At 56.4% G+C, this 25271-nt stretch overlaps 2 protein-coding genes across 30 annotated transcripts; one reads left to right on the top strand and one right to left on the bottom strand.

The window, feature by feature from the left end:
• Nucleotides 1-1625: 1625 nt before the first annotated feature.
• On the bottom strand, nt 1626-4040 carry Lsm7 (LSM7 homolog, U6 small nuclear RNA and mRNA degradation associated). Of its 3 annotated transcripts, none has more exons than NM_001401076.1 (4): nt 4012-4040; nt 3400-3508; nt 2558-2629; nt 1626-1910 (listed from the first exon to the last, which is right to left on the bottom strand). In NM_001401076.1, the coding sequence occupies exons 1-4, from the start codon at nt 4015-4017 to the stop codon at nt 1768-1770; spliced, it is 330 nt and encodes a 109-aa protein (NP_001388005.1). In that variant the 5' UTR covers nt 4018-4040; the 3' UTR covers nt 1626-1767. The 3 variants fall into 3 exon arrangements, with proteins under 3 accessions (NP_001388005.1, NP_001388004.1, NP_001102202.1); NM_001401075.1 differs by having other exon boundaries at nt 3400-3493; NM_001108732.2 differs by having other exon boundaries at nt 3400-3490.
• A 55-nt stretch (nt 4041-4095) lies between these two features.
• Nucleotides 4096-16820, top strand: Sppl2b (signal peptide peptidase-like 2B). 27 transcript variants are annotated; one of them, XM_063263732.1, is made up of 16 exons: nt 4096-4222; nt 9264-9383; nt 10160-10342; nt 10641-10730; nt 10901-11040; nt 11125-11264; nt 11411-11507; nt 12220-12336; nt 13314-13395; nt 13487-13561; nt 13630-13692; nt 13780-13879; nt 14175-14252; nt 14601-14761; nt 15215-15332; nt 15503-16820. In XM_063263732.1, the coding sequence occupies exons 1-16, from the start codon at nt 4175-4177 to the stop codon at nt 15592-15594; spliced, it is 1704 nt and encodes a 567-aa protein (XP_063119802.1). In that variant the 5' UTR covers nt 4096-4174; the 3' UTR covers nt 15595-16820. The 27 variants fall into 27 exon arrangements, with proteins under 27 accessions (XP_063119802.1, XP_006241010.1, XP_063119796.1 ...); XM_006240948.3 differs by lacking the exon at nt 15215-15332; XM_063263726.1 differs by having other exon boundaries at nt 15215-16820.
• Nucleotides 16821-25271: the final 8451 nt, after the last annotated feature.

Genomic DNA, 25271 nt, shown 5'->3' with positions numbered 1-25271 from the left:
TAAAGAGATCTGATGTTCTCTTCTGGTGTGTCTGAAGACAGCTACAGTGTACTTATATAGAATAAATGAATCTTAAAAAAAAAAAAAAAGCAAAACTGCTCACCACAAACGGGATTCTTCAATACATGCCGTGTTCTTCACTCTGCAATATTATCCAGGGCTGTGTCAGTAAGTTTCTGTAGTGTGACACTCTGTGACAACATCCACAGTAGTGTGGAGGGCTCCGTTGTGGTGTGAGTGTCTGGGCGCTCACCTAGGCTGTCCACTGCGGTTTTCATTGTGTTTCTGTTTGTTTCTGTAGGTGCAAGCACCGTGCGTGCGTTCAGAGAACTTGCTGGTGTTTTTGCCTCTGTAGGTTCTGGGGACTGAAAGAGGTCATCAGGCCTGAAGGCAAACACACCTTTACCTGCGGAGCCCACTCACTGGCCTGCTTTTTGTATGGCTGAGTGAGGTCTTCCTCTGTAGCCCAGGCTGTCCTGGAACCTGCCACCTCTCTGCTTCGGCCTCCCAAGTGGCGGGCAACAGATATTTGCTGGCCCCAAGGAGAAAGGGTCTGCACTTTCCCGTGTCTCCAGGTAGCTGGCAGGGCTCCAATCCTGTCAGGATGTGGTATATGCAGGGCCTGCTCACAGCATGAGGTCTACAGGAAGAGTAGCTTGGAAGACAGCAGGGGATACCCTATTTTGTGCAGACCATCCCCCCATGATGGGCAGGCTGCTGTTAGCTGTTAGGAACTGGGTTGGTCACTCCTGGGTGAAGTGATTTCATGCCAGTTTCTGAGTTCTGAGCCTCTGGGACCTGTGCCATCACCGCTCTGTGACAAGACTGGGGTGTCCACACTCCAAGACTGTAGCTCACCAAGGGTGGGACACTTCCCCTAAGTGACATGGCATGCGGAAGGGGGGAGCACAGACTTTACCTCTCACAGTCTGTTACCTGAAGGGAAGGTAGCTGTTTTCTGGAGGGCTGTGGACAAGCCTTGCTAACTTAGGGGGAGCTGAGGGGCTGAACTGACTTAATTTCCTCAGTGGCTTCTGGGAGCACTGGGCTGGGCTGGCTGCAAGACTTCTGAGGTGCAGAGAGCCTTCAGTCACAACCTCAGGGAGTCATGATCCCTGCTGGGCTCCCTAAACTTAGAGTGGGCTGACTGTCCTGAGGGCTGTGGCCATGGAGTCCAACCAGCCAAAAGCTTCTGTATCTGTGCTCCATGAGCCAGAGGCTGCAGGCCAGGCCGGATCATGAGAGACAAGTAATTTCCTAGTTCCCAGTTGTGTCACAGGAACACAGAGCCCTGTCCCAGCCTTGGCTGCTTTTCTTGTGGCAGAAGCTTTAGGGAGTCACCCCAGCCTGAGGAACATCAGGGCCCAGACTCCCTGCAACTCAGTCCTGAGAGGGCACCATATGGAGAAAGACCAGGTCATGGCCGCTTCTAGGAGGTGTGGTCTTCTTGCCACAGCTATCAGGTAAAGCCAGCTGGACTGTGGGACCTCAGGTGCCCAGGTTTCTCCCATCCCTGTGCTAGTCCCCTGCTGTACTGTGCTCTGCTCTAGACCTCACTGTCCCCAGAGCAATGTCTCCACCCAGTCCTGGCTTCTCCAAAGACCAAAGTGACCAAGCAGAAGGAGTGGGGGAGGGACAGGGATGCTCACATGGGCAATTTTATTAAAAAACAAAACAAAACAAAACAAGAAAAAAAGACCAAGACATCAAACAGAAGTTCACCCCATAGAAGGAAGGCCCCTGGGGCTGGGCCACCCTCCACTGCTGCTAAGTGTCCTGCTGCTGCACAAAGGGGTTAGGGATGGCCTCCATGCCATCCTGCGGGCAGATGAGCACCACCGAGGTGCCACGGCACACTACGAGCCCCAGCTGCCGAGTGTCCTCTGTCAGCTTGTACTGGTCATCGGGGTCTGGGGGGGTGACAAGCAGGAGGAATTAAGGGTGTATCCTTCCATAAGCATGCTACAGCCAGTACCTCAGAGGGGCCCTGGCAGTTCTCATTCACAGTTCTTTCCGGGACTGACAGATCCGGATGCTCTGAACACCCGGACCAGCAGAGCTTACACCACACCACTGTGAGGGTAGCTGAAGGAAGAGCCAGCCATTTCCAGGATGCTTCAAGAACCCTGAAGGGCCCATGCTGACCCCATGAACATTAAGGGGCAGAGGCACTGAAGAGAGAGGACAGCAGGTGGAGCTGGTAAGCAATTAGACATAATTGTCTTCTGGGCTGCAGAGGGGTAACCTGTTAGTGGGGGATTTGCTTAGGGCATTACTGGGTGGCATTACACAGAGCCGAGATCCCATGAGCTCTGGAGTCCCTGATGCAGGCAGACATTGCTGGCAGAGGACAGTGGCCACCACTCCTGCTGTCCCCTGAGGACTGAGGAGAATGAGCTGGAAGTCTCAAGTCTGGGGCCCTCTTGGTAAGGTTGTCATCCCCGTGGCGATCAGACACTGCAGCAACTAGCGAGTGGCCTGCACCCTAAGTCACCACCTGGCATAGTCTGATCACACAGGCCCAGTGTCATCTCTCCAACAACCTCTGCCAGCTCACCTCGCATGTATTCAATGGTCCCATCCAGCACCAGGTTGAGCAGTGGGTCAAACCCTTTCAGGATGCCGCTGGCTTGAGGAACACAGGGGAAAGATGGAGAAGGATGTCAGTCTACCCCCCAACACATAGAGCCTGGTATGGGGGCTCCAGGAACAGTAGCCACCACAGAACTCATGGGGAAGTGTGAGTCCAACCCTCCTCTTTCCAGTATGAGTGTCAATAAAACTTTATGGTCATCCCAACTGAATTCTACATAGCTTCCATGCAATACAAAACAGCCTCTTTCTTTCTCTGTTTTTTTTTTTTTTTTTTTTTTTTGAGGGTCTCATTTCCTCAGACTCACTAGGCAGCCTGATCCTCTTGTCTTTACCTCCCTAGTGTCTAGTGTCGGAACACTTGGCTTAAAACAACCATGCTAGGTTTACATGGTGCTGGGAATAGAACCCAGGCTCCACGTATGCTAAACCAGCAATCTACCCACAGAGATACAGCCCTACCCCTGGTTGGTTTTTGGAGTTCGGGTCTTGCTATATAAGTCAAACTGGTCTGGAACTTTCAATCCTCCTTCTATTGGGAAACCTTCCGGGTTCCTGTTATGTCCAGGGGCTTAAGGACACTTCTTCCTGTTGCCTCCTTCCACCTCCTCATGGATCCTGGCTGCTTCCTTCAGGATCCATCCATACTAACCCCACTTGGCTCCCTTTCCTGGGACTTGTTCCCCCACCCACAATTGGGGTATACCTTTCAATGGTACACGATAGCCCAAGCTTAGGCTGTGCTTCCCTTGCTTGCTCTGACCTTGGCCAAGCTCTGTGTTAGGGAGCCCTGTGGTACCCACTCACCTTCCCGGCCACCCTGGAACTTGACTCGAATGGTCTTATCAATATACTTGGACAGGTCCAAGATGCTTTCTTTCTTCTTTTTCTCTTTGTCCTGCTGGAAGGTGGGACGCTGAGGAGAGAGGTTCAGCCTTCCCACATCCCTGTTGCCTGGGCCTGGAACCCCGGGACTCCTTTCCACCTCAACCGCCCATAACTCTGTGTGCATCCTCATCTCCAGTGTCTCCCTAATTGAATCCTATGCCCCTGAGTCTGCATGCACGTGTCATCTGCATCCCTATACCCCCATCTACACTGTCTCCTGGGTGCACCCCAATGTTGCCGGGTCCGCAACCCTCATGTCCTGTGTCTACATCCTCTCGTCCTCTCTGCATTCCATGGGCCTGTCAGCATTCCTACGTCCAATGTCTGCGTCTTCATGCCTGTCGTCTGCATCCCATGTCACCTGGTCTGTTTCCACATGTCCCCCGTCTGCAGTCCCACGTGGCTCCCATGCTCAGCACCCTGTATCCCTATCTTCGGGGGTCCGTCACTTTTCTTTTAGTCTTTCTGTTCTCGGTTCCACTGTTCCTCGTGCCCGTAGCCCTACTCTCCCCGCGATCTAGCAATGCTCACCGCCATCTTGTCGCCGCGCGTCGTTCTGCGCAGGCGCCGCCCCACCCCTTCCTAACGCGGGGGGGGCCTTCCCGCACACGCAGACTCGGCGCATGCGCGTCGTGGGGTCCCGAAGGCGTTGCCAGGAAACCTTCCGCCTAGAACTGCGGTGGGACCGGCGGACATGGCGGCGGCGCGGCTGGCCGCATCCCTGCTGCTACTCGCGGCCCAGGTGAGCGCCACGGCGGGTCGGCTCGGCCCCGCCACTCCTGAGTGTGGCCGTGACCTTGCGGTTCACTCGCTCTCTCCACCGCAGACTTCCGGCCAGGTTTAGCCCGCCCTGCGCCCCAGGGCCCTAACCGCCGCCGCCGCCTCCCCTGCCAGCCTCAGTTTCCCTTTCTGCAGAATGGAGCGAGTCTCCGGGTTCCATCCCTGGGGCGTCCAGCGCGGCCCCCGAGGTGTTTGCAGCCCTGCTCCTCGGCTTCTGCTCTGTGACCTTGGGCGGAAGGGGGTCCCCATCTCAGGGTCGATGCAAAACGGTGGGGATGAGCTTCTGCTGAGGACGCCTCAGGAGTGCACGGGTTGCGCCCTGGCAGAAGGCTGGCTTTGGTGTGCTTTGCTTTCTGGGACAGGTGGCATGCTGGTCTCGAACTTACTGTGTAGTCCAGGCTAGCCTTGAACTCACTATGTAACCCATGCTGGCTTCACATTCATTCTGCAGTCTAGGCTGGTCTCCAACTTGCTCCGCAGCTCAGACGGGCCTCTAGCTTACTCTGCAGTCCAGGCTGGTCTCAGACTTGCCCTGGCTGGCCATGAACACCCTGTGGGGCTTGGCTAGCCTGGAACTCAGCGCAAAACACCTGCCTCGGTATGTCACTGACTGCATCGCCGCAACTCCTGGCTTAGTTATTAGGTTCCTTTAATGTTTTGTTTTTGTGGCAGCAGCCTCCAGTCCCAGTGGAGTGCTGCAGCCTTGGGCTTCCGGGACGGTGTGAAGGGTGGCCTGTGCGCCCTGTGGTGTTTATTACTGTGTATGCTGTCTCAGGGACTCTGTCAATGCTTTTTCATTTCCTTTTTGAGATTACAGACTTTTGTGACAGGGTCTCCCTGTATAGCTCAGGCTGGTGGTGGGCTTGCAGCTCAGGCTCAGCCTCTCCACTGCTGGCACAGCTGGCTGGCATGTGCCTCCTATATTGGCTAAGCATTAAGGCATTCCTCACATGTGGTTCCTGGGCTCTCCACCATGTGGCCAACATCTCCCTTTGGCTGATTTTACCCCCACATCCTGCCCTTGGCTGGGCATGAGCTTTTGGAAGTGTGTCAAGACTTGCTGCATCCCGCCCATGGTAGCAGGCCACCGACCTGTCTCTGGAAACGGCCCTCTTTGTGCTGGTGATGTCCACTGAGGCTATTCTGGTTTCTCCTGGTCTTTTTTTTTTTTTTTTTCCTTTTGCTGGAGGAATTCACCTGGCCACACAGTCTCTCCTGACTGGACCTGCCTGGGGCCAGTCCGTGCCCTTTTTGTGTTGTTGTTTTTTTTTTTTTCTTTTTTTTTCTGATCTGATAGGGACAATGGCAGGTTCTGAAGGATAAAAAGGAGTTTGCAGAGGGTGGGAGAGGAAAGGCGCTGTGGGCATCAGTTGCTGACGCAAGGTGTGAGAGATGGTGTTTTCCCTTTGGGGATGCTGTTTCCACAAACTGATGAGACTCCAGTCCTTACTTAGGGCTACAGAGGCACTGGGAGTAAAGGGTGGGCCTGGCTGGACAGAGAGACTGTGTGCTTGGGGACTTTACTGGGCAGGTGATGGGTGTCGCCTGGACTGTATTCTGCATGGGTGTAGCTGTACCTACTTTTCCCATATCTGGTGGGGAACAGGCAGGGGGCTGTTCTTGGTCCCGGAGCCCAGGAGGGAAACTAACTGATTGAGAGTCTGCTTGGTGGCAGTTCTGGACCCTGTAGATTTTTTGTGATCCTGGCTTAAAGACTTGAACCCAAGTTGTACCTCTCTCTTCTCTCCCTGTAAACCAGGAAAGGAGTGTGCGTGGGTCCAAGTGGCACTATGCAGGTCTCTGTTCCTGAGAGCACCCCACCTTCCTTCCCAGGCAGCTGTCATCCTGCTTCTGGTCGTGCTGTTGGGGCTTCTGATCTCTAGCTCTTCCAGGTGTGACTAGGACACAGTGCCTTAGAACTGGTTCTTGGAAGAGCTTGACCTGTTAAAAGTGTCATTGTGCTGTCCCCTTGGTGACAGAGTAGAAAGACTGCCATGTGCGTGGTGGGGTGGGTGACCATGAATGCGCCTTTGTGCGTTCAGTGACCACAGTGAGGAGAGTCAGTTCTACCCATTTCCGTTTTACACAAAAGCCACTTTTCACAGAGAGCTGTCCTGAGGCCACAGCAGTGCTGCTGTGTTCTGACAAGGAATTCTCTCTGCTCTGTAGACCTTGTCACAGCTGCTGAGTGGGAGGGAGGAGCCATGGCCACGGGAATGAGCTTATTCATGTGCCAATAAAACTTTATAAATGCAGAAGGCAGGCAAGTTTGGGATGTGGACTCTGACCCCTCTATGGCCCCCAAATCCTTCATGGAAGGAACTTTTCTGGGAGGGGCACATGGCTGGTGGGTGTTTGCGGATGGGTTCTGATTCCTCCCAGAGTGCAAGGATAGCTCTTAGACCAACTGCTCTGAGCCCTGTGGTCTCAGTTGTCCTCTGCCCCTTCCCTCCCCTGACCTGGTGATGGCTTCAGCCCAGGGTCTACCTGGGGCACCCCTAGCTGCCTAGAGAGGCAGACAGGGATAATGTTATGGGGGTGACTGGTGCCAGGGGCTCAGCTCTCTTTGGAGAGGTGTAGAGCCAGCGCTGGGTCCCTGCAGAGGAATCTTGAAAATAAAGTTCCCAGCTGCTTGCACTGTGTGTGGTCAGGGTCTCCACTGAGTTGCCTGGACCTTCCTCCTACCGCCGCCTTGAGATCAGGGCTTCCCGCAGTGGTTCAGGCTGAACTGGGATCCCTACCCAGGGAAGTTGGCAGGTCAGGTCTGTGTGGAAAACCCAGGCGTTCTGGTGGGAACCCTGGCACCAACTAGCAGGTTAGTGTCCATCTCAGGCCAGTGATCCTGTGCCCCCTGCCTGTTTGTACAGCAGGTCCTCAGGTGACACCCAGCCTCTCCCTAAGGAATTTGCAGCCAGGAGGAGTGAGCTTTGAGAGCCCTGGTTTCGAGTGACTTCTGGGGAGACATAAACAAAATCTGTTTGCCCCAGATAGGTCACCCACATAACAGAAATGACTCCACCCAGGTGGAGCTCAGGAGAGCAGTGAGCTCATGGGATGTCCTTACAGGAGCATGGGTGGCTCTCCTGGGTGTGCATCTCTAAGGCTCCTGACAGGGTGGGCAGGCTGCTTCTGTAACAGCAGCAACAGCCTTTCTGGAGTTGTGAAACTTAGATTCCTCCAGCCTCTCCTGTTTTCCCTTCTCTGGGCCATGCCCTGAGCCTTGAGAGCTTGGCTCATTTTCTTTGTGACTGGCCAGGCTGGCAGTAGCCATGATGTAGAAAACACAGCTGTGTAGAAGGCCTCTTGACAGGCATCCCAGACATTCGTCAGAACTGCCGCGTACAGTGTGGGCAGTGCTTTCACGTGTTGGTGCAATGTTTACCTAGCATGGCTGAGGGTCTGTATTAGATCCCACCCCTGCTATTACAGAGGTGAGCACAAGTCTGTCATCCCAGTACTCAAGAGGTGGATGTGGCAAGATCAGCTCAGGGGCATCCTCAGCTACAGAGAGTCAGATGCCAGCCTGGGCTACATGAAGCAAACAATTGGTTACAGTCACAATAGTCATGCCAGCCGTGTCCCCGCAGGCACATCCCCCACAGCGTGTGGTAGTGTCCCCACAGCGTGTGGTCCCTTACCCTAGCAGGCTGTTGTCCTCAGCAGCCTGCACAACTTTGCCAGCTTGCAGGGAGCAGGCTGCCTGCTCAGTCCCAGCCTGATCTGTGTCTGCTGCAGCCAGTTTGTGGGGTCATCAACATCAGGGCCCTGCTGTGCTGTGACACTCTACAGCATTTTTTACAAACCTGTGGGACTATGTAAGACTCAAGGGTCAGCCATGGAAGCACGATTGTAAAGAATCGTTCTGTGTCTGAGACTGTACTTGTATGCATATGCTGCAGTGCATAAGGAGGTCGGAGGACAATGTGGGGCCTCTCTTCCCACCCTGTGGAATTCCTCAGGTGACCTTTCTGCTGGGCCACCTTGAGGTCCTGTACTGAAAACCCTCTTGTTGGGGCTGGGCAGTAAGGATCTGCTGGCCTTAAGTGGCTACCAAGAATATCAGAGAGAACACTGCCCAAATCCAAGCTCAGCCTTGTGGTGGAACTCCCTGTGTAGACCAGGCTGTCCCTATGTAGACAAGCCTCTGCCTGAGTGCTGGCATTAAAGCCACCATGCCTGCTCCTTACTCTTCATTGAGGGTGGATCTGGGGTTGTCGGTGGCCTTTTCCTAGCCACTGCTTCCCTGCTGTCTGGTTCCTCTCAGAGCTTGAAGTCTTGGAGCCCAGAAAGCACTCATTAGCACTGGTCTAGCTCACTCTCTCTCAACTGGTACAGCTAGCCTGCACCTCCGGATCTGCCTCCCTCTCTCCCAGCTCGTGCCAGATCAGAGCCTCCAAGAAGGCTAATGTCCTACTCTGCCCTGGCACTAAGCTCCGGGGCACAGTCTGGATATTTCTGTAGAAGCCACACAACCACTCTAGCCTGTTCTAACCCCCACCCCATGTGCTGCTCTTGGGGATTGCTTATGTCCTTCCTTAGCTCCATGTGTGGTTTTGGGGGAGTCCCCAGCTGAAGGCCACAGCAAGCCATTGGAGAGGCTTTGTCCTTACACATATGAGTCTTAGGAGCCCAGGAAGCTAACAGGGCTCAGTCAGGAAAGGGCTGCCGCCGGCTGGCCGGACAGATGGACGCTTCCTGGGAAGTCCCACACAGTGGTCTAGGAACTAGCCACGGCCCTGCGGCTTTCCTCATAACCAGGCTGCGGTTTGCTGCTGCCTGTGGGTATGGCAGCCTCATGTCCCAAAAGGACAAGGTCTCTGCAGCCCAGGCTGGTCTCAAATTCATAGCAATTCTCCTGCCTCAATCTCCAGAGTGCAGGGATGGCTGGTCTGTGCCACTGTGCCTTGTTCAGGAGGGCGCCTGGCCTTGTCCGTCCTCCTTACCAAGGCCAGGCATCGATGGTGCCTCCGGCACCTGGAGTTCTTACCGCTGTCTTGTTCCAGGTGGCCTGTGAGTTCGGTGTACTGCGAGTTGTGCCCCAAAGCGGTGGGACCCGGGGCAGGGACTACTGCATCCTTTACAACCCACAGTGGGCCCACTTGCCTCATGACCTCAACAAAGTGGTGAGTGTCATACTAGGCACACTCCCTGGAGGTCCGTGGGTGGCCGCCGTCCCTCTGGGCCTGGGTTCTCATGCTCAGGATTAGCAGCTGAGGTCTGCTGGGGACCCCGGTCAGACAAGGCTTGTCACCACTACTGGTCTGTGACAGACAGACCAGGTTAGGGGCACCTCAGGAGTGACAGCCTAGGGCAGGATGGTGCCTAGGGCCTGGCATTGCACTTACACATCCTCTGATGTGGTCCCAGCACTCAGCGCGTTGCTGACTATTCATCTCACTCCTCTGAGTCTCCATGTCTGCCCCCCACCCCCATGCTGTTCCCAGGGAGGTGCCTGTCCTTTGAGTGGGCCTCTCCCCCCTTCCCACCGACATTTAATGATGTATGCACCAGCTTCTGTGTGCTCTGTGTGAGCGCGTGTGGGCTGTGTGTTGAGTGGCCCTAGCCCCCACGCCCAAGGTCTCACAGTGGGACAGCAAGCTCATAGTAGGAGAGCATGCCTTTTTAGCCTTGAGTGCTGCTCACACCACTGTTACCTTTACTGAGCCCCAGACACTTGCTAGGCATTTAAAGACGTGCAGTGCGGTTGGGGAGGGCTTTCTGAGTCCTGGGTGCACCTCTTGGTAGCATGGCATGTTGTATGGGCATTCACATCTGCTCACAGGATCCTCAGAGCAGTCCTTAGGTCCCCACTGCAGCTGGCTGTCTCGGTGTGGTCAGCATGGTCTGCCCCCTGGCTTTTCTGTGGTCTTGGTGGCCCTGACCCCATCCCCCTCCGCAGTCTCTTCTGAAGCTTCGAGACTTGAGCACGACTCAGCTCTGTTCCCACCTCGATGTTCCTGTAGAAGACTTCACCAACCAGATCGCACTGGTGGCTCGGGGCAACTGTACCTTCTATGAGAAAGTGCGGCTGGCCCAGGGCAGTGGGGCACATGGGCTGCTGATAGTCAGCAAGGAGAGACTGGTAGGGTGCTCGGCTCTTCGCTACCTCTGGGGTGTGGGGAAGCTCAGGGAGCCCTGTCTCCGCATGCTGAGAAAGGCTGAAGCGAGCAGTGGAGGCACAGGTCTGTGGGGCCATGGCCCCCTGAGCTGGGGTTGGTATCACTGGGGCTGGAGACTTGCAGAGCAGCCCTTGTGCAGGGCCAGTGCTGAGGAGGCTCAGGGTTTCCAGCCTGAGCCCCAAGCCTTGCTGATGCCTGGACAAGGCCTGGAGTTGTCCAGCCAGAGGGCTGGGGTGACACTACACCTCCTGTCCACTGCAGGTCCCTCCAAGAGGCAACAAGACACAGTATGAGGAGATAAGCATCCCTGTGGCCCTGCTAAGCCACAGGGACCTTCAAGACATCTTCAGGGTAGGCCCCAGGACATGGCGGGGTGGGTAGCTGGGGCTCACAGTCTGGGTCCTGGGTGCAGGTCCAGTGGGGTTTGCTCTTGGTACTTCCAGTTGACTCAAGGCTGGGTCCTGGGTGAGGCTGGGGCACAGCAGTGCCCACTGTCTGAGCCCACTCTTCTCTCGGGTCAGCGCTTTGGCCACGAGGTAATGGTAGCCCTGTATGCTCCGAGCGAGCCAGTGATGGACTACAACATGGTCATCATCTTCATCATGGCCGTGGGCACCGTCGCCCTTGGTGGCTACTGGGCTGGCAGTCATGATGTGAAGAAGTGAGTACAGCTTGACTCCGGGCACCATGGGAGGGGCCGAGCCGCAAGCCACAGCCCTGGGTGACCCCGATGTTTTCCAAGAAGGTACATGAAGCATAAGCGAGACGACGTCCCTGAGAAGCAGGAGGATGAGGCGGTGGACGTGACGCCGGTCATGATCTGCGTGTTTGTTGTCATGTGCTGCTTCATGCTTGTGCTCCTCTACTACTTCTATGACCGCTTGGGTATGCCGCCGCCCACCACCCGCCACCCCGCAGAGCCCCTGCCACCCTCAGAGCCCTGCCCGAGAGCCGAGGGGCCATAGCTCCCTTCTTGATTTCTTATTTTTCCTGCCCCCACTGTTCCTGGGCCCCGCTGCCTGGCCCCACAGTCTACGTGATCATTGGGATCTTCTGCCTGGCCTCCTCTACCGGCCTCTACAGCTGCCTGGCACCCTGTGTGCGCAAGCTGCCCTTCTGCACGTGCAGGTGAGCCCCAGGCCTCACCAGACCCCTCCTCTTCCTCTTCTTCCTCTTCCTCCTCCTCCTTCTCTTCCTCCTCTTCCTCCTCCTCCTCCATCTCCTCCTCTTCTTCCTCCTCCATCTCCTCCTCTTCTTCCTCCTCCTCCATCTCCTCCTCCTCCTCCTCTTCCTCTTCCTCTTCCTCCTCTTCCTCCTCCTCCTCCTCCTCCTCTTCCTGCCATCTCCTGCCATCTCCTGCCCGCCTGGCATTTCAGAGAGCCAGGAGGTGCTTACTAAGTGCTGGTTGTGGGTTGTAGGCTTTGGGGCTCCTGTCACCTATGCACTGTACCCCTTCCTGTCTAACTGAGCCACAGGGCATGATGTGGGGGTCCCAAGGAATGAGGCCAAGGATGGTAGGCTGGGAGGGAGTGGCAACATCATAGGCCTCCAAGGCTCTACCTGCTCCTTGACGGCACTGTTTCTCAGAGCCACCTGCAGCTAGGTGAAGGGAGCCCCAGTCACTGTGAGGCCAGCAGCCACAGGGTTATGGCCTTTGGGGCTGCTATCTTAGAACCAAAGGCACCTGGCCAGTTGGGAGGAGACATAGCCCATAGTCAGGGCTCCTACTCGGGGATGAGAGGGGGCAGCAGGCACAAGCCAGGAGGCCAGGCTCAGGGTGACAGGGAGGTGAGCTGGACGTGGTATGGGAAGAGAGACATTGACGGGTGGTCCCCTCCAGGGTCCCCGACAACAACCTGCCGTACTTCCACAAGCGTCCACAGGCCCGCATGCTGCTGCTGGCCCTCTTCTGTGTCACTGTCTCCGTGGTGTGGGGTGTCTTCCGTAATGAGGACCAGTAAGTGCTGCCACATCCCAGACCCTGCTGACAGCCACCCTGTCGGTTTTCACTGCTGTCCTTGGGTGCCCCCATTGCCCAGCAAGGCCTAGACTTCCCAGCCGTAGGACTGCACACCACCCACGGCTGCCGCCTGCCCGTGTCCCATTTCATTTAGGCCTGGCCAGGAGCCTGTACCCCGATAGGAATCTAGATAAGGCTCTATCCATCCTTTGCCCAGATCCTGGGCAGGGCAAGGGGACATGCTGGCCCAGAGCCACTGTTTGTCACTCAAGTCTTGGCGTGGGCTCAGGCAGCACCTGATGCCCGGGTGCCACTTGCCATCCGCCCCCATGGAGATAGGAAGGTCCATTTTCTCCTGCAGTGAATTCCCACGGGGTTCTTATGCCTACACAGCCTCCTTGAAGGCAGAGGGCTGGCGCCGTGGCCCTGAGGACAGCCTGCCTGTCCCCACCTGGCTCCTGGTTGTCACCGACACTGGCTGGCACGGCCTGGGCACTCCTGGCTTCCATGCTAACGGACATGCTGGGAGAAGGGATGGGACAGAGCCAAGCTCCCACCCAGACTTCCCTTGTCTCCGCTGTCCCCACATGTCCTATGGCTGCCTGCAATGGTAGTCAGGAGAGTCACGCTCCCACAGAAGCCTGCTCCTGCTCTTCATGCTGGGCTGCAAGGCCCTGGCCCAGGCCCTGGGCAGTCCCAACTCCTGAATTCCACAGTGGTGTGTTCTGGGGAAGTTGAGGTATGGCAGGAACCATCACACTGGAATATACCCCACATGGAGCTGCTCCACATCTGCTTGAAGCTGTCCTGCGGTCGGCTTCCTCAGTGGTGCTCCTGTTTCTGGGGTCTGAGGCCTTGTGTGGGCAGGGTGGGCGGACCTTGTAGCTTGGTGGCAGGTCCGTGGTGGCGGCTTGGTGTAGGACGAGGCAGGGATAAAGCTCCAAATCACTGATGGCGCTTTCTCCTCCTCCCAGGTGGGCATGGGTCCTGCAGGACACCCTGGGCATTGCCTTCTGCCTGTACATGCTGAGGACCATTCGCCTGCCCACCTTCAAGGTGAGGGCTGCCATGGCAGGGCAGGTCAATTCCTGGTGGGGGGCTGAGGGCCTGGGCGCACAGGTCTCGAGGGCAGTGCTGGCTCCCACAGGCCTGCACACTGCTGCTGCTGGTGCTCTTCGTCTACGACATCTTCTTCGTCTTCATCACCCCCTACCTGACCAAGGTAGGTCCCCTCTACCCTCCCAGCTGCCCGCCCCTCCCCTGCCCTGGCTGACAACCTGTCTTGTGCAGAGCGGCAACAGCATCATGGTGGAGGTGGCCACTGGGCCCTCGAACTCATCCACCCATGAGAAGGTATGCCGCCCCACCACATGGGCCTGGGCTGTGGCCCCAGCAGCTGGTGGATGCGCGCGTCCAGGCTGAGCCCTGCTCTCCCCACAGCTGCCCATGGTGCTGAAGGTGCCCAGGCTGAACACCTCGCCTCTCTCCCTGTGTGACCGGCCCTTCTCCCTTCTGGGCTTTGGAGACATCTTGGTGCCAGGTGCGGGCTGCGTGGGGGGAGGGTGAGAGGTAGGCTGCGGGGCACGACAGCCATGCAGGGAGTGCAGGAAGGGTCTGGGGCAAGATGGCCTCCCACCCAGGTGGTGCATGGTTGTCTGGCCACACCTGCCAGGTGCCACTGTGTAGGTGATGTACATGCTCACTGTCACCATCTGCGTGGCAGGACCCTCCAGGTCCTGACTCACCCCATGGGACACTGATTACGGGACATGGTGTCTCACTGCACTCACCCATGGCCATGCTGTAGTCATGGTGACTCTGCATCGTCCCCACAGGGCTGCTGGTGGCCTACTGCCACAGGTTTGATATCCAGGTGCAGTCCTCCAGGATTTACTTTGTGGCCTGCACCATTGGTAGGTGGGCACACTGCTGTCCCGCTCTTCCCTACCCCAAGTCTGTCACCTTCTGATCCCTAAGTCCCAAGTTGCCCTTGTCCCAGGCTGGTTTTAAGTGTCATCTGGTGGCCCAGGGTGCCTGGTGTGCTTCCTGTTCAGGATCCCAGGGCCACCTGCAGTGCTCGCTAACCTGCACAGCCCTATGCATGAAACTTCCCGTCCTTCGGCCTCAGCTCCCACAGTTCTGGGATGCCCGGCTTGTGGCTGATGGTCTCCCCAACCCTTGTTCCCTCTCGTTCACCATAGCCCCTGACTAGGCGTCACTCCCCCAGGTGCAGCTCCTCTGATGCTCTCTCTCCCCTGCAGCCTATGGCCTGGGCCTCCTGGTGACCTTCGTGGCTCTCGTCCTCATGCGACATGGCCAGCCTGCACTCCTCTACTTGGTCCCCTGCACACTGCTGACCAGCTGCACCGTGGCTCTGTGGCGCCGGGAGATGGGCGCCTTCTGGACGGGCAGCGGTTTTGCGGTGAATACCAGTTTGCTATGACTGCGGTGATAGCCCCCTAAGCCGCCAGGTCAAGTTGAGTCCAACCTCCTGTGCTCCCACTGGGCCCCTCACTTCTGGAAGGTCATGCGTTGGGCTCTCTGGTCCCCTGTGGAGGACTCTGGATGTGACCCAAGGCTGTGAATACTCCTGCCACATTGCCAAGCCCTCCCTCCCCCCAGGCCCTATACCAGCCAGAGAGGCTGGAGGGTACAGTGGAGGGCTGTAAGGAGATGGGGAAGATGCCCACCTCGGGCAATGGGTGCCACATGGCTCGCTGAGATGAGCCTTGTTTCTTAGGTGCGTCTTCTTGGGGGTTCTGTGCTCTGGGACTTCCTTGGTGTCACAGAGGCGGCTGCTGGAGTAGGCAGGGGTTGCTCTGGGCTAGCCTGTGCTCACAGACCTCTTAGACTTGAGGGTTACTGCTCCCCACAGGGTGAATTTCACCATAGGAGTGAATGGGATTGCTCTGGAGGAGAGAGGGCAGGCATGAGAGGGGAGAGCAGCGGGTCCCATACATCTGCCCAGGACTTGCTGCCCTGGGTGCTGAATGGTACTGGGACTGGATGGAGCTGGATGGCCCTGGATGGCAGGGGCTCGATGTTTCTGGCTCTGGGTGGAGGCTGCATGCCCCTTGCTCTAAGTACCCTGCCCCTGTGTGGAATCTGCCCCGTGGGGCCTGCTCCCTACTGGTCCCGGTCTCACAGCCCCTCCTTTCTCCAGAAGGATGCACCTCAGACCCCGTGGGCTGCACCCCAGGGACCTGTGCCTCCGAAGGATGTGGATGCCTCTCTCTCGGAGCAGCCTCGGGGTGAAGAGCTGGCCCAGAGCCCCCTGGCCACTGAGGAGGCAGGAGCCACAGACCCTGCCAAGGATCCTGACAGCCCTGTGGCCGGTCCCCTCAGCCCCTCAAATGGGGACCAAGTCCAGCCTATACCTGTGGTGACCCCAGGGACCTCGGCCTAGGAAGAGGCAATGTGAGAGCTGGGCCCTCGCAGCCTTCCATGCCACACAGATGCCGGCCACCTGGGACCTGCAGGGGACAGGGACAGCTGCCACCCACCAGAGTGACAGACCTGCGCTATGTCCCTCCAACATGGTGCTCAGCCCTCTGAGGCCTCAAGTCCGTACTCCCTCCAGCTGCACCCCAGCGACCAGCTCTGCTTCGCACCGGGCCGTGAGCTTCGCCTGCTGCCCACTCCATGCAAGGCCATGGCTGCCGTTGGTGCTTTGCTGATGCTCGCCCTGCGGGTGACCCATGACCGCTCCTCCCTCCATAGGATGGGGCTCTCTGGGGCCAGAGCAACAACCCCATGGAGCAGGCTCCTGTGCTGGGAGCAGCCTTGAGGGGCCTAGATAGGGGCACCCTGCCCAAGGGCCTGGGCTTATGCAAGGGGACCAGACCCCTTCAGGAGAGTCCGAGCCGAGATGGAGTTGAGGTTGCTGGTCACTGCTGCAAGCCAGCAAACAGCGCCAGCTCCAGGTTCTGCAGCCGAGTAGGAGTTGGCCAGGTGTAGATGGCCACGTCCCCAGCAAATCGATCAGCCCAGGTGTGTGAGTCTTCCATGCAGGGGCCACTGCCCTCTGCCCCAGCAGTGGCTTCTGGACTGGCGTCTGTCCTCTACCTCACCAACCAGGCTCTGGACTCCAGGACAGACCTGCCTGCAGGAGCCCTCCACACATGCTGCATGTCACTGAGGCTGAAGCCAAGGTCCCCACAGGCTGTGACCGATCGGGAGCCATGGCCACCCACACTTGCATGGAAAAGGGTGTCTGTTACAGGCTGACAGGCAGTGACAGCTGGGTGGTCCCCCTAGAGCTCTGGGGGGTGGTAGGGGAGGACTCCCTAGGCACCCAGTCTAACCAGAACTGAGGGGCAGAGGAGTGCAGGCCCAGCCACCTGCTTCTGCCATTGGACTGAGCCATTTTGTACTGGGTGTCCAAGCAGTCCTGCTCCTCTGAGTGGTGGAGGTGCTCTGCGGGGTGCCCGAGGGCCCTGGCTTTTGGTTGTCAGGGGATTAAATACCTTTTCATACTCACAGTGGCCTCCTGTCCTGTGAGAGTGGCGGGTGGCGGGGGGCCTGGTCTGGCCTGGACACCCGAAGGCATAACTGTCAGTTTCCCAGTGCCCTTGGGATATTCTGAGGCCTGAGGTGGGCAGGTCCTTGCCGGCCTCCTACTGGTCCCATGATACACTGCTTTCCCTTGTAAAAAGGGATTTCTGAGCTGTGTGGGCCCCAAGCCACTGCTGAGCCGTCCTCATGCAGCCATACCAGGGTGACTCACACTTAGAGGCAGGCACATCTCGGAGCTCCTGGCCAGCGAGCTCTGTGTGGCAGGGTCTAGGCCAGGCAGGGCTGTGTCCTTAAGGCCCTGTTATCAAAACCAAAAGCCAGACAGTGGTGGCAGCACCCCTATAATCCCTGCACTCCGGAGGCAGGGGCAGGTGGAGCTCTGACACAGTCTCTCTGTGCAGCCCTGGCCATCCTAGACCACTCTGTTTGTTTGTTTGTTTGTTTGTTTGTTTGTTTGTTTTGTTTTGTTTTTTCGGAGCTGGGGACCAAACTCAGGGCCTTGCGCATGCTAGGCAAGCGCTCTACCACTGAGCTAAATCCCCAACCCCCCTAGACCACTCTGTAGACCAGGCTAGCTCTCACCTCACTGAGATCCCCCTGCTTTTGCCTCCCAAGTGCTGGGATGAAGGCGGGGCCACCACCTGTCTCTGTCTCTGTTTTTTGAGGCAGATTTATGTAGCCCAGGCTGACCTTGAATCACAGGAACTTGTAGCTGGAGATGACAGTAAACTCCCAGGCCCCCTGTTTTCCACTGTCTGGTGCTGGAATGAGTTTTGTCTACCGCAGCCCATTCAGTACAGAGCAGGGAGCCCAGGGCTTTGTGTCCGGGAGAGAACACCTAACAGTGAGGCCCAGCTCAACCCTCTCAAACCACATGTCCCAAGCCCAGACTGAAACGTGGCCTGGTTCCTTTGCTTGTTTCTTTTTTTGCCTGAAAGATTTTTTTTTTTTTTTTTTTTTTTTTTTTTGGAGCTGGGGACCGAACCCAGGGCCTTGCGCTTCCTAGGTAAGCGCTCTACCACTGAGCTAAATCCCCAGCCCCTCCTGAAAGATTTTTATTCATACCTGGGTATGGTGGTGCACTGGGAGGCAGAAGCAGAAGGATCACTTGCGTTCAAGGTCAGCCTGGTCTACAGAGTAAGTTCCAGGACAACCAAGACTACACAGAGAGATCCTGTGTTGACAAACCAAGAGGAAAAAAGTCACTTCAGGTCAGAGTAAATCGATTCATATAACCACCCCCACACACCCCCTCCCCCACCCGTCCCCTCCCCCATCTCTGTGGCCGCGCAGCTCCTGCCTCTCAGTTGCTCTGACCCGTGCAGCTGTGAATGTGCCTGAACCTGAGGCGTTGCTTTAAGTCTCTGTGGTTATAACCTGGAGGTGGCATATGTTCTTATATTCCTTTCCACAGCTGAGTAATATTCCATCACCTGCCTCGACTGCACTGTGTCTGTTAATTTATTGACAGAAGACCAACTTCTTTTTTTTTTTTTTTTTTGTTCTTTTTTTTCGGAGCTGGGGACTGAACCCAGGGCCTTGCGCTTCCTAGGTAAGCGCTCTACCACTGAGCTAAATCCCCAGCCCCTAGAAGACCAACTTCTTAATTTGTTTCCACATGACCAACTTCACAATGTCCCCTCCCTGCCGGACCTGTGGCTCTAGGGTCCTGTTTCACTGTGGACTCACTCATCTACCCACCCATCCACCCACCCACCCATCCACCCATTCACCCATCCATCTACCCACTCACCCACTCAAGCATTCATCCATCCCTACTCAGCCCCCTCCTCCCCTGTGAGTACCTGCACCCCAGACCCTCCTCCAGGGCTGCAGATGATCCCTCGGTAAATCCCACAACCACCTCTGTCCCAGGTGGCTCAGTCTGGTTAAATGGAATGAGACCCAAGTCTGCTCTGGAGACTTGATCTACACATGGGGAGATTTGACACCCACACAGGAGGTCCCCAGTTCTGACTTGAGGGGCTGCTGTTGGGGCAAGCCACTTGGAGGAGGAGAGTCTTTAAAGGCTGGGTAGATCCCTGCTGGAGAGGGATGGGTGTCTGCAGGATAGCAGGACATGGGAACGCCTATTGGCAGGGTCTAGTGGGCTCTAGGAAGCATTGGCTTCTACAGTGAGGATCGAGGTGGCACACGGTGTTCCTGTGAATGGAGCCGCAGCATTGGAGATGGTGGGGGGAGCCCAGCTTAAATCCAGGGCTCTAGAAGGTTCCACCTGTCATGTCTCAGCTACCATGCCATAGAGTCATTGGGGAGCCTTGTCTGGTGCACAGAGCACCTCACCTGTCAGCTGGACCTCTGCAGGCAGCAGGGGACATGGGTGCAGTGTTTGGGGCTTTGTTGAGGGCCAAGTGGAGAGGAGGCCAGAGGACACCTACCCAGGTGAGGCTTCAGGAATGCCCCTGCTCCAGCCATTCTTCCCAAATAAACAAGAAGGCAGAAACATGCTTCTGCCAACCATGGCCCTGGATGGGGGAATGTTCCAGGCAAAAGTGCATGCGCTCCATTGGTCCAAAGAGCAGAGTTCACATCCTAGACCCTGTGCCAAAGCTGGGTGGACATGGCTCGCTCCTGTAATTCCAGCCTGGAAGGGAATCCAAGGGCAAACAGGCTGGAGATAGACACAGTTCAGGGTTGAAGCACTTTGCTGCTCTTGCAGAGGACCTAAGTTCAGTTCCCAGCACCCATGTTGATAGCTCACAACTGCATGTAGCCCAGACTTCAGGGAAATTAGATACCTCTGGCCCACTGTGGGCGCTGACAGACACATAACCCCCCCCCCACACACACACACACTTTTTTTAAATCTAAAAACAAAAGAAACCCAAAGGGCTATCCTGGAACATGCCTTTAGCATTCAGGAGGCAGAGGCAGGGAGAATCTCGTGATTTCCAGGCCAGCCTGGTCCACATACAGAGCTCCAGGACAGCCAGGACTACACAATGAGGTCCTGCCTCAAACAAAAACAATTTAGTGTGCTCTGTTGGCAGAGGTCTCACGTGGCATGCATGAACCCTGGGTCTGTCCTCAGTACTGCACATGTCCAGTGCCCGTCACCAATGGCAGCTCTTGGAAGATCAGGAGTTCAAGGTCACCCTTGGCTACAAAGACCCTTCCAGAAGAAAGGCAGAGAGAGACAGAGACACGGAGATGGAGGGAGGGAGAGAGATAGAGCTGGGGGAGGTGCTAAATCACACACACTCAGCTCAATCCTGTTACCTAAGGAGGATACTGGAGTCCTCCAGCTTTGTCCTCTGTCCCACCTCCTTTGCCCAGGAGCCTCAGCTGCCAGCAGAACCGCCCTCACAGGAAGCCCAGGAAGCCCACCCAGCTGATCAGGATCTGCGTGGTGGGCAGACCCTGACTTGATCCCAGATTCCCTTCCTACGGGTGTGGACACGGTCCACTCCCAACCCCAACCCTGGCTCCAGTCAATGGAGCAGGTCCCTGACCTCAAGACAAGGGGTTTGTGGTGTGGCCACCTGAGAGGGTGGTACCCTGTCCAGGTTACTCCCACCTGTGGGAAGCCCCGCCCCTCGCTCCAGGCCCAGCTCAGCTCTGGCTCCCGGCCGGCGGTTCTTGAATCTCTGTGAAGCTCTGCTCCGCTGGAAGGCTGGAACTCGGTGAGCCGGGGATCCCCTCAGGGCTCAGATTTCCCTTAGGAAGATGGAATAAGCAGTTCGTAAAGCTCTGGGGTGTGAGGGTGCACCGTCGTGGGGATCAGATTGAGCGAAGGACTGGAAGGCTGGGGTACCCTGGGAAGACCCCCCTTAGTGGATAGACAAGCCTGTGAACTGCCACCCAGGGCAGAGTCGGAACGGCCAGGGCTGAGTAAAGGGCTCGAGTCTCAATTGGGGTGTACAGATACAGCTCAGTAGAGGATCTGGGACACCGCCCACCCACCCACACCTTCCCCACCCCACCTCAGCTCTCCAGTCTCTTTCCCCACAATAGAGGCTTAGAGGCTTCCCCGTGGGTACAGGAACACCGAGACCTTCTGGCCAGTGGGGCACCGGATGTAGCAGCTCACACCTTTAATCCCAGTGCTCTGGAGGCAGAGGCAGGAGGATCTCTGAGTTTCAGGCCAGCCGGGGTGACAGAGTGAGTTCTTGTCTCAAGAGAGAAGGGGACCAGTGTGTGAGGGCAGCGGCAGGGTGGGGGTGGGAGTTTGAGGAGGTTACGGTCACAGGGTGTGACATTAAGGGGGTCCTATGTGCTCTCAGAGGGGGCTCTTGTGGGGTTTTTTGATGTGTGACAGGGGACTGTACATGGACAGTGGCTGTTTGGGGTCAGTGGTTTACACTGGATCTGATCAGAACTCACTAGTGGCACTCATGGGTGACTCCTGACAAATGGTTGGACCGCCTCTCCTTTCCCCTCCATCCCTTACACTGGGGCTCCTGGACCCCATCTGGACAGATCCATGCTTCATGGCTGGCCCAGCCTTGCCAGACTCCAAGGAAGGGTGGTTGAGAGGACTCGGGCCAGCAACTCTGTCCCCAGGCTGGGTGTTTGACAAGTGCTGGCCACCCCCTTGCTACTCTCCAGGTGCTGCACACCACCCCAGGCTGGTCATGTCATGTGGCCCAGACTGGCTGAGTGTCTACCAGAGGCTGAGTGACTGTGTGCGTGTTCCTGCGTGTCTGTGGCTGCACCCATGACCATGTGAGATCTGGGTGTTTGTGTTGACGTGGGGCTGTGTGTGGTGTTTCTCATGTGTCCATGAGGACTGCATCTGTAGCCAGGGACAGCAGGACACAGTTGTGTGTGTCATTAGTGGCTGAGTGTCCTGGTACCTACAATGGTGAAGGGTGATTGTGTTAAGGTTGGTGAGAGGCAGTGTCTGGGGATTGCCACATCCTGGTCTCCCATGGTGTCCCCACTGAGCTGAGCAGGATATAGGGCTACCTGTCCCACGGAGGACACGCTGTGTCTCCAGCCATAGCATGGTAGTTGGCCTGGTGCTGGCTGGGGAGGGGACTGTGTGGATTTTCCAATGTGGGGAAAATGGCTCTGGGCTGCCAGGTTCCATCTACACCTGTCCTACCCGTTTCTCTCAGGAGCCAGAGCAGGGGACTTCGGTGTCCCATCACCGAGGTTCTGAGGCCAGGTGGGGCTGCTGTGTGTATCAGGGAGACTGATAGAGCAGAGACAGGGGTGACAGTCATTGAGTCCTCAGTGTGTTTAGGCCCCTGTGAGCACCTTTCCTGAGCTGTGGGCATCTTCCATTTCTGAGTTGAGCTTTGACACACCCTCCCCCACTGTGTTTCTCAGCTGCCCGTGTCTCCCACGCCATCATTGGCTTCTCTTTCTGCCAGGCACATTATAGTCCTGACAGAGCTCCAGAGGTCGCATCCCTGGTTTTCTCCCAAACATCTCTTCCCCTTGCTAACAAAAACGTCGGAGACAAAAAGAGAGATAGACAAGGAGCAAGCTTATTGAGTTTCTTCTGCACTCGCTGAGTGATTTACTTCATGATTGGGGCCAGGATGGGGCGGTGGGGCGGGGGCGGTGGGGAACTGAGGAGAAAGGACAGGGCGGGATAGGAGGGCTGGAGGCCTGGCCTGTCATCCCAGCCACTCAAGGAGCTGAGGTGAGAGAAACTGGGAGTTCAAGGCCCACCTGGGCTAGCGTGAGAATTTATCTCAAAGTAAAAATTTCTGGGGTTGGGAATTTAGCTCAGTGGTAGAGCACTTGCCTAGCAAGCGCAAGGCCTTGGGTTTGGTCCCCAGCTCCGAAAAAAAAAAATTTTACGACAGGGCAGGAAGTGTGTGCAAAGAACCTGCCTAGAATCCCCCAGTGAGGGGCTGGGAGCATGAATTGGGCCAGACATGCACGGCCGCCATGACCCCAGACTGCAGCATGAGGATGCAGAGTCCTCACGCCTAGCAGTTATCTAGTGTCTTAATGGCTAAGCGATGGCCTAACATCTCATCTCGGCCTCCTTGCCTGGCGTTTGCTCTGCTCTGTGCAGAGCTGATGCTGCCAGCAGTGACTATGGTAAGCATGGGGAACAAGCTGGCCAGAAACTGAGACTCCCCTGGAATGCCCGAGAGGCTGGAAACAGAAGTCACTGTGCTGTATTCACCGCTGTCCATGGCCCTCCAGCTTCACGCATTCCAGGAAGCCCAGATTCATTCCTGAGCCCTGGTCACCAGTACAGTTAGGTGAGGAAAAGCCACTGATATCCTGGCTTAGAAGCTCAGGCTGGGATGACTTGGGTGGCCCTGTCAATGGATACTGTGTCGCCTTGCTGGCCCTAGCTGAAAGGACTTGAGCTGAGTCTTTTGTTTAATTCTTTTTTGAGAGAAAGGTCTCAGACATGAGCCCAGGCTGGCTTCCCGTGGCTGGCTGAGGATGGGCCATTCATTTAGCCTCTGCCTCTCTGCCTCCCGAGTGCTGGGAAGACAGGCCTGTGCCACCATGTGGTCTGTGTGGGGCTGGGAACGGAACCAAGGGCTTCCTGGGTGCTAGGCTAGCATGGCGCTGAGCCCTAAGGTTTTAGACAGTCCTGCTGCTCCCAAAGTCATGGTACCCGTGCCTCTCTTCTGCTTCCCAGAGGATGCTGGGACACAGGGGATCTCGTTGCTGCTCAGACACCAGTCTGACCACTTAGCTCTGGTTAGCTCTGGTCTGGACCTCTGGGGAACCTTCTGGAAGCTGTCTGTGGCCACTCTTAGGCTGTTGCAGAGCAGATTTCCCAGCTCCTGATCTGTGGGTCAGTGTGTCCGCGCTGTTCTCACGTCTCCCTCGAGCAGCTGACACCTTAGCCTTTCTGTGGCGCTCTGGCTCAAGGCCCCCCTTCATCTCTCTTCGTCAACTACCTTCCTGCCCGCTCACTCACTTGCTGCCGCCTCTGGCCTCTGGTCCCTTGAGAAGCAATGAGACTAAAAACCATTCTAGGGAGTGCTTTTGTAGCCTGATATTACCCCTTGGAGAATCTTCCAGAACCTTCTATCTGGCACCGTTCTCGTCAGAGAAGAACTGTCTTCAAACGACCAGAGACACAAAGCGATGGTCTGGCACAGGCGTGGGATGTCGGCAGCCCTCAGCTGTCAAACCCATTTATTCCATGTGTACACATGTGTCCTATAAGCATGTGTGTGTGCAGCTCAGGGGACTGCTCTGGGTACTCGGCTGTCTCCTGGGGATGGAACCCAGTCGTCAGGCCTCTTCTTTCTCCCGACCTGTCTCTTTGGCCCCAGTGTGGCCACCACGTCCCTCTACCTTCAACTCTGTATAGAACATGTGTTTCCAGGCACTGGTGCTCGTGTGTGTGGAGGCCGGAGGCTGACCTCAAGTGTATTCCACAGTTGCTCCACGGCTTGTTTTGTTATAAAAAAAAGTTTTATCTTAAGTCGAGCGTCTATTTCGGGGGTGGGGAGGGAGGGTTGTGCCTGTGGAGGCCACAGCAGAGCGGAGCAGGCCTCTATGGCAGTTGTGAGTTGCCCAACTTGGATGCGCAAAAACTAAAAGAAAGTTCTTTGCCAGAGCAGCCATTGGGGGGCGGGGGCGGGGGTGGGGGCTGGAGGGATGGCTCAGCGGTTAGAGTGCTGCCTGCTCTTCCAGAGGTCCTGAGTTCAATTCCCAGCAGTACACAAGGTGGCTCATGACCATCTGAAATGGGATCCGATGCCCTCGTCTGGAACTCAGGTAGGTGTACGGCAGGCAGAGCACTTCAAATGTCAAATAGCTCTTGACTCCTGGCTTCCACCCCTTGACTTTGATTTTTAAGACTGGGGTCCTTCAGCCTTGTGACAGCATGATGCACACCTTTAATCCCAGCACTCCAGAGGCAGAGGCAGGTGGATTCCTGGGTTTGAGGCTAGCCCGGCCTACAGATCAAGTTCAGAAGGCAATCAAGGGCCTCACAGAGATGCCCTGTGTCAACAACAACAAAATCAAACCAAGTGTGGTAGCATACACCTGTGCTCACAGAAGTCCAGAGACTGAGGCAGGAGAATCACAAATCCCAGGCTGCTTTAGGCTAGAACTACAGTCTGTAAAAACAAAAAACAAAAAACAAAAAAAACAAAAAAAAAATAAAAAAAATAAAAATCCCTCCCACTCGAACCAGACCCTTCTTGGCTACATTTTCAGTTGAGGCAGGGCTGCTCCCTCTCAGCCTCAGGGAGTACCAAATCCCCTATCTCGGTAGGCGAAGGCCTCCAAGGCCTTGGCTTTGGACCCCTCATCCCTCGTCAAAGTTTCACTCTCCTGCCTCGCTCTGGTGAAAGAGGGACCCTGAGGGACCAGGGTGGCTTCCACCCCAGAGTCGTTAGCCTAGGACCATGAGATGTGATAATCCCAGACTCTGGGGACTCAGGTGCAGCCAGATTCAGAGGCCATGGTTGTCCCCCCACCCCCAAGAACCCTACAAAAATGCCATTCAAGGG

This window comes from Rattus norvegicus, chromosome 7 (assembly GCF_036323735.1).
Source record: "Rattus norvegicus strain BN/NHsdMcwi chromosome 7, GRCr8, whole genome shotgun sequence".
In the NCBI taxonomy this organism is placed as follows: domain Eukaryota; kingdom Metazoa; phylum Chordata; class Mammalia; order Rodentia; family Muridae; genus Rattus; species Rattus norvegicus.
Note: the sequence above shows the minus strand (reverse complement) of the source record. Positions and strands in the feature narration are given on the sequence as shown.

What these genes read in the sequence shown, in the direction of transcription:
- Lsm7 (NM_001401076.1), bottom strand. An exon ending in GTTCCAGGGTGGCCGGGAAG is followed by an intron (nt 2,630 to 3,399) that starts GTGAGTGGGTAC and finishes GTGTTCCTCAAG; the next exon opens with CCAGCGGCATCCTGAAAGGG. An exon ending in GACCATTGAATACATGCGAG is followed by an intron (nt 1,911 to 2,557) that starts GTGAGCTGGCAG and finishes TCACCCCCCCAG; the next exon opens with ACCCCGATGACCAGTACAAG.
- Sppl2b (XM_063263721.1), top strand. Translation starts at nt 4,175, where the DNA reads ATGGCGGCGGCGCGGCTGGCCGCATCCCTGCTGCTACTCGCGGCCCAG. An exon ending in GTCTTCCGTAATGAGGACCA is followed by an intron (nt 12,337 to 13,313) that starts GTAAGTGCTGCC and finishes TCCTCCTCCCAG; the next exon opens with GTGGGCATGGGTCCTGCAGG. An exon ending in GGACGGGCAGCGGTTTTGCG is followed by an intron (nt 14,762 to 15,214) that starts GTGAATACCAGT and finishes TGCTCCCCACAG; the next exon opens with GGTGAATTTCACCATAGGAG.